We start from the raw sequence: 7532 nt of genomic DNA, 5'->3' as shown, positions 1-7532 counted from the left end.
AGGAGGGACATGGCATGCTGGAGGAGAGTACATGTTCGAGGAGAACCATGCACGTTCAGCCCACCCAAAGCATGTCCTACCACCATGCATATCCTACCACCATGCATGTTTAACCAGCACTTGCATGGGTAGTGAGTAGGAGGTGGACCAACTAGCTAGAGGAGACTAAGTCAGATACAACTTCAACAACATGCGCGGGAATCTCTCATTCTTCCCACAAATAGGGAGTTTGTTACATTTTGAATGTTGAATGTTTATTTGTAATATAAATATAATAAATATAGTAAAATATCCCTATTATAAGGGGATATCAGTTGAGGATCCCATCTCTATAAATAGAGAGCTGATGGGATGAGAAGAGGGTCCCTTCTGCTTATTCTTTCTAGAGAGATAAAATTGGGTCTGTCTATTCTAGAGAGAGAAAGTGCTGAAATTAGAGAGAATTCTTGTATTTTCACAATTTATACTGAAGAAGCTCAGTTGGCATAGTCCATCTGATCTTGAGTATAGATTTATAAATCACAACTCTAAGTGGATTAGGCTATTACCGACAATCGGGGCTGAACCACTATAAAAATTCTGTGTTATTTACTTTTCTTGTTTATACCGTCTGTTGTCGTTTACATTCTCTTGAAGGTTCGTCGTATTTGACGTTCTCACGTCGTTGGCTAAAAACGCAGTCAACATATGCTAAATCAAGTGATAAAACCCAAATTTATTAATAAGAAATCTAAAATCCAACATATTGGGCAAGCACAAGCACAATTCAAATCCCATTTTAATGTGCTTACTCATTAAAGAGAACTAAGGGTTTGGCAATCAATAACAAATTGTTCTTGATCCTATTGGTTGCACTAAAAACCTCAGTCAAGTCTAGCTCCTCAAATCTGGCACCATTGGCAAGTTTCCAATCAAAGTGATACAACAACTGAGCAAGTGCCATCTCAATGTTTGAAATACCAAAGGATATTCCTGGACATACCCTTCTTCCTGCCCCAAATGGAATGAACTCAAAGTTGGTTCCTATAAAATCAATGGAAGAACCATGAAACCTCTCTGGCTGAAACCTCTCAGCATTGTTCCAATGTTTTGAATCTCTCCCTAATGCCCACAAATTGATTATCACTCTTGCTTTGTATGGTATTTCATATCCAAGAACTTTACAACTTTCCCTGGCCTCTCTTACTGACAAGGGAGCAGAAGGATGTAATCTTAGTGTTTCTTTAACTACTGATTTCAGGTAATCCAGTTTTTGAACATCAGCTTCTTCAATCTTCGCCTTTCCTCGCAAGACTTTTCGTACCTCATCTTGTGCCTTCTTCATTACTCTTGGATTTTTAAGTAGCTCTGCCATTGCCCATTCTATGCTAGCTGCTCCAGTTTCTCCTCCAGCAGCCAAAATATCCTAGAAAGGAAAAAAAAATGTTTCAACAAGATTTTGTTAGTGAGTTTTCATCTCAATTGTTTTGAGAAAAAGATTGTATAATGAGTAATTATAGTAGTATGCCATAGATAAAAGTATCATCCAAAGATTTAAGGCCACTTAAAACCGGAAATAAAAAAGGTTGAGTATAGCAAATCCAATAGAACCATACCAGAATGACACCTTTTATGTGATTGGTTGTGACCTCAAATTTGAGCTCATTTGACTTTTGGAGTCTTAAGAGCACATCAACTAAATCCTCTTCCTGTGGTTCATCAAGTTCATTTCTGATGATTTGTTCTTTTGCTTTCACAATATGATCATTAATAATATCATCAAGAGTTTTGTCAAGTCTCTGGTATAACCTCTGCAAAGTAGGCTTCATTCCAGTAACAACACCAACAAATTTGAGTGAAGGGAACAAATCAGCAATATCTAAACCTGTTCCATACTTCACCAACTCGTCAAGTGTTGACACAAATTCCTCTTGGCCCCTGCATTTCTTCCCGAAGGCCGCCCTGGAAATCACGGAATTCGTCATGGAAAATATCATCTTGCTAAGGTTGATGGTGACCCCATGGGAAGAGTAGATGGACTCAATCATACTCCATGTTTCTTCTTCTCTTACTGTCTTGAATGATTGGACTCTCTTCGTGCTTAGCAGCTCCAGCACACAAATTTTTCGCATTTGCCTCCAGTATTCGCCATAGGGAGAAGAAATAATACCCGGGTGTTCTTTTGAGATCACTTCCATTGTAAGAGTATGAGGCCTTTGAGCAAACACCAGGTCATGTGTTTGCAAAATCTCTTTGGCTGCTTCTGGTGAGGAAATTAGTATAGCCAAAACCTCTCCTAACCGCAGATGAATAACTGGTCCATATTTTTTGGCCAAGTTTCTTAAGGAGTAATGCGGTAATGAGCCACCCAAAGCCAACTGATGCAAGTTCCCAATAATTGGGACCTTCCAAGGTCCTGGGGGCAAATTGGCATTTTGAGCCTTGGCTATGGATCTCCTCCAAAGAAACAGTAGTGATGATGTTAAGAAGAGAAAAGTAGTAATGAGAACATGAAAAGATGAAAACTGCATCATTTGGGACATGTGAAGAGCTCTTTACTTGTATGATGTTGGTGGTGCCTTTGATTAGTTTCATATCACTTAAATAGACTTGTTTAGATGATCACACAAATGGATTAGTGAATTTAATATGCTATCAATTGCATGAAAATTGACATATTATTAACTCCCCTTATACAAAAGGTTCATATAATTTTATACTATATAGCAGCATACAGCCAAATGTTCATATACATTTGAACTGTTGGAGCCATGGGTGACACTGTCTCGTGTCATACAGTTCAGGCTAAATAAGTCCCTGTTAGGAAGCGTACACAAGACATTGGCATTATTTGATTTGTGTACTTAAAAATTAATCTTTCACTAATCAGAAAAGGAATATATAATATGAAACACTCGAGTAACTTTCATAAAATCGTAAATCAAATTTATGACGCAATTTGAAAGATGATGTTTTGCTATAATATGATTTTTCAGTACTATAGTTCATACTAGCTAACAAATCTTTCTTTTCATTCATTTTTCATCATCGCAATTATTACAACTAAACTACAATTTCCCATGTCCTTTTTTGCTTCTTTTTAAAGAAGTCCTTACCTAGCGATGAACAAGTCAATTTGAATCCTTCAGAGCAGACAAAGACTGTCCTGGCATATCTTTAGACCAAATATTATCTTCATCGTCTTTTATAATTATATCATAGAATAAGTATGGTCAGTCTGATAATTATGCAGCATATGGTTTGCCATTTCATGGAAGAAACTCAGCCTTATACTTGGCATTAGCCAGACTATCAGAATACAATAACTCCACTTTTAACCTCAAGATTACAATTACAAGAAGATTGTCCAAAATCTTACCCAATAGATTACACGTTAGGTTTATTTATACTTCTATTCCTATGTTTTAGCTAACTATTTCTTTTTAATACCGTAAATATCATCGTCAATGGCCAAACATAATTTTTCGAACACCCAAAATACTCGCATGATAAAACAAATTAAATTTTCTCTAGCAAATATTAGAATTAAAATAATTTCATTTAAGTTAATCCTTCTTTAATATAAGATTGTTTTGAATACAAAAAAAGATTGTATTTGACTAAATATTTTACTACTAATTTTCTACCAATCAAAGATACAATGTCTATTTGAGAAAATAAATAAAATTCAGCATTAAAAAATAGTATTTAGCTAAAGCATAAAATAGTATACGCCCCTCCAAGTTATATGCAGTAACAAATGTTCTCCACGAAAAATCCTGTTAAACCCACTTAAGGGTCAAAATTCCATATTTTGTAACAAGAAAATGGGGTGCGTTTAAATCTGCTAGTTTCAAAACTGGCTGAACAAAGCATCAAAGAACAATAACTGCTTCTGCAATAAATTCTCTTTTCATGGAAAACTGATCTAACTATGGTTAAAAAAAAGTGCCAACTTAGCGTACAACAGATTCTAATTCATATTGATATCCAAATAGAAAGGTTATGAGTAACTACACTTTGTTATAACAGGACCTGCTGAACAGACCAATTTACTGAATATCAAATGTCGAATAAGATAGATCACGATTCTTCTTCAGCAGCTTCAGCTGCAGCTATCTCAGAATCCAATTTGTTCAGTAGCTGGTCACTGACATGTCTTGCCACCGAAATCATATCTAGAATGACACTTGGATCTAAGCCTGCACCACCTCGTTTGGTCAAACCACACACGTGGCCCTTCCTATTGACAGAGATTGAGACAGCTGAGCTCATTTGAGATTCCTCTTCTGCCGTAGCATCCACAATGTAGTGCTTACCCACCTATGAGACAAATGGGAGAAGTTAATCATGTGGCAAGAACCAAAGGCTCTAAGATGATGAACTTTCGGGTGAAGTTAGATCACCTTTGTTAATGTGACTATGACAGGGACTCCAGATGTGTCAAACTGCATGAATTCTTCATCACTTATGTCAACCTCTGGTTGATCATCATCACCTGAGGCACCAGAAGCAACCTGGACTCTTGGGATGCCTGTATTGCTCAAAGCAGCCTTTCGGAACATCAGTTTCATTTCCTTTTTTCTTTTTATAAACATAATTAGAAGAAATAGTTTTAGTGTAAATTTCCAGCAGATTTTACAAGAGATTAACCGAATAAAACCTAAATTCTATGAAAATGAATTTGAAATATCACTGATTTAGCAATCTCAAAAGAGTGAAGACATCATGTAATTAAAATGTAAGAAATAATACACATCCATTCTAAATTTTACCATGTGTACCATGTGATGCAACAGAAACTTTAAATGCCAATCGGTGAATGTGACTTGAATTGACAGGATAGTAATTTGTCCATCGAAAAACAGTTTCACCAATTGGTGAACAATAACTCACCAGTCATTATATTACATGGCAAAAGCATAAATGAATAATTTTTATAACATACATAATAAGTTATTACTCAGATTTATGCAACCCGATTGTAAGAGTTCTGGCTAAAACAGGAATATGTCCAAGAATGAAATCTAAATGTTTATTAAATAGTTGTGATATTTATAAAACGTGAGTCACGACCAACAGCTTATACTAATCATTTAACGAAAACAATACAATTAAAAATAAGATAGTAAGAACAACCAACTACCTTTATAGCAGCACCTAGAGCATCTAGCAGATTCCCATCTGAACTAACAACAAGGCCGTCAATATAGAGATCCCAACAAATTTTTCCTTCCACCACCAGTAAAGATGAAGGATCAATTCCTGCCCCTGAAGAAAAATTAAAAGTAGCATATATAAGCATTAGAGCATATTGAGTGGCATATCAAATTCTGGTATTGTCTTGTAAGAAAAGGCACGTACAAAGAAATAAAAGTATCAGTCATATTTTTCCACAGACCTGAGCCACTTTTACCACCCAAGAGACAACATTGTAGAGCAACTGAGAGTTCTGTTGACAATTCCTCACCCCCTCTGCCCTGTGTAAATGTAACAAGTAGTTAGCTTTTGCATACAACTGTACAAGGGTGTAACAAGTAAAACACACAGGTGGGTGTAATCTAATGCAATGTGTGCACAAAAAATTTATCAGGTGTTTTCGGCATAAGAGTCTATACAAAAAAATTATAATAGATCACATTTTAATTTTAATTTTAATTTTAATTTTTGTTCATAACCTAGGCTATCATGCACATAAATAAAAAAGCAACAAAACTAAAGTACACAACCTCAAACACTGGGGCTGCGGTTGAACTGCAATCAACATTTATAGCAACCTTTCCTTTATCAGGTTGTAATTGACTCGGCCTCCCAAGCTCAGCCTACACTTGAACAGTCACCGTGCATTATAACTCAATTTCATCAGGAGAAAAAAGGAAGAAGAGAATCTAAGCCAAGACCATACAGATAGTTAGATACCTTCACACTGGCAATAACATCTGTGCCACCCATTCTGACCCTAGCAGAACCATTTGCCTGCAATAAGGCAGTGCAAGATAAGGATTAAATAAACAATTTTCTCAACATCGGCTGAAGAAAAATAATGTAAAAAAGAATAATGGGAAAAAAATACAAAATAAACATAGATGTACCTGCGGAATGACTCCTGTTTCAACATAGATGGGCCTGTAAGTTAATCTTTTCCGGCCATCACAGCGAAGGTCTTGAGCAATACCACCCTGTATGAAATGTTTCTCTCCCAGGGATAATCCCACCATCTTTACAAGTGCACAAAACAAAGAGCAATTATAAAAATAATAAATAAATAAAAAACTAATAGATTCAGAAGAGAGAAAAAAATGAAAAAAATAATAGAGAATAGCCACTCTATATCACCATGCTCTAATGACAAAAGTGAGCTAATAGGAAACCCTTTTGTTCCTTGAAAAGAACAAATTATACTCCAAAGAAATATTTCAAAATACAGTAACAGATATAACAAAGTTGTTTTACATCCCAAAATAGTCGATTTTGAACAATGATGCAATCCTTTTGTTGTGGTCCAAATGCATTTGACTATAAAGTACCTCATCAAATGAGTAAATTATTTGGTTCAAGCTTTAAACCTAGCATCATTTTATTTGACAATGACATAGAATTTCTAAATTCAATATTCTTCAGTGTTGTTGCACAGTAACGTGACCTCACCACTGCAGAAAATGAAAGTTACCCTTCTCACAATTATCTGGAAATTGTTGCTCTACAAGGACCACCAAATTTTAAATGATTCATTCACTCGTAATCTTTGCAGAGCTTTTGTTCGTTTCTACTCGCGCTAAAAATTAAATAAAACTACTAAGTAGAAAAATGACGGAGATGGCTCTAATCAACCGAGCACTACTTTAACCGAAACTTTGATTTGATTGATTTCCCCAATGGGTTTATTCATGTTTACACGAATCAACATAGTCACTTTATATCAGATGACAAAATGGATACTCTAATCTACTCTACTCCACTTCAAGGTTTCTCTCTCCGGCGATCATTGTATTGGACTCAATAAGAGCCATACTTCAAAGTATAACCTTCTACATGTTTTTAACTCAAAACAATGTATTTGTCAAAACAAAAATTCGGCTATCGAAGAAAACCTGGACTTGGAAAGTGACTGGACGGGAGAGCAGCGTGCAGCCGGCGGAGGAGCAGCGGGAGAGTGTGAGACGACTAGGCTTGATGTGCGAAGGTTGGAAGCGACAGATTGTTGAGATTATGTGAGAGGGAAAGGAAGAAGAATAGTACAAATGCACGATAGTGTTTTTTAGGGTTTTAGATATATTGATATTTTTTTCTACCTAAATTGGAGGGAAACATTACTTTGACACCCTCTTTTGTGTCATTGGCAACAAATGGTATTTACGATATCACCCTTACCTATGTTTGGTAGAGGAAAGAAAAAAGGAAATTGTTTTCTTTTGAAAAATAAATGTTTTTACTTTAGTGATAAGTTTATTAAAGTGTAATTAAAATTTGAATAAATCAATTGAAATGAATAAGAATAAAATATGAAATAATTAAAATTATTATTTGTATTATGTTGTTAATTAAAACTAACT

The 7532-nt window shown here is 35.4% G+C and overlaps 2 protein-coding genes across 2 annotated transcripts; both read right to left on the bottom strand.

Moving 5' to 3' along the window:
* Positions 1-779: 779 nt before the first annotated feature.
* On the bottom strand, positions 780-2530 carry LOC133816249 (desmethyl-deoxy-podophyllotoxin synthase-like). Its single transcript, XM_062248845.1, has 2 exons — positions 1596-2530; positions 780-1405 (listed from the first exon to the last, which is right to left on the bottom strand). The coding sequence occupies exons 1-2, from the start codon at positions 2520-2522 to the stop codon at positions 788-790; spliced, it is 1545 nt and encodes a 514-aa protein (XP_062104829.1). The 5' UTR covers positions 2523-2530; the 3' UTR covers positions 780-787.
* A 1327-nt stretch (positions 2531-3857) lies between these two features.
* On the bottom strand, positions 3858-7266 carry LOC133818369 (uncharacterized). Its single transcript, XM_062251211.1, has 8 exons — positions 7071-7266; positions 6072-6197; positions 5899-5955; positions 5709-5801; positions 5381-5459; positions 5126-5250; positions 4386-4532; positions 3858-4302 (listed from the first exon to the last, which is right to left on the bottom strand). The coding sequence occupies exons 2-8, from the start codon at positions 6195-6197 to the stop codon at positions 4063-4065; spliced, it is 867 nt and encodes a 288-aa protein (XP_062107195.1). The 5' UTR covers positions 7071-7266; the 3' UTR covers positions 3858-4062.
* Positions 7267-7532: the final 266 nt, after the last annotated feature.

This window comes from Humulus lupulus, chromosome 2 (genome assembly GCF_963169125.1).
Source record: "Humulus lupulus chromosome 2, drHumLupu1.1, whole genome shotgun sequence".
NCBI lineage: Eukaryota > Viridiplantae > Streptophyta > Magnoliopsida > Rosales > Cannabaceae > Humulus > Humulus lupulus.
This window is presented reverse-complemented; position numbering and strand designations above follow the sequence as displayed.

Bases quoted from the DNA above. Each gene is read 5' to 3' on its own strand.
- LOC133816249 (XM_062248845.1), bottom strand. From the start codon at position 2,522: ATGTCCCAAATGATGCAGTTTTCATCTTTTCATGTTCTCATTACTACT. The intron at 1,406-1,595 runs GTATGGTTCTAT...TTTCCTTTCTAG, and splicing joins ACATAAAAGGTGTCATTCTG to GATATTTTGGCTGCTGGAGG.
- LOC133818369 (XM_062251211.1), bottom strand. From the start codon at position 6,197: ATGGTGGGATTATCCCTGGGAGAGAAACATTTCATACAGGGTGGTATT. The intron at 5,802-5,898 runs GTATCTAACTAT...GTTCAAGTGTAG, and splicing joins ATGTTATTGCCAGTGTGAAG to GCTGAGCTTGGGAGGCCGAG. The intron at 5,460-5,708 runs GTTGTGTACTTT...ACATTTACACAG, and splicing joins CCGCAGCCCCAGTGTTTGAG to GGCAGAGGGGGTGAGGAATT.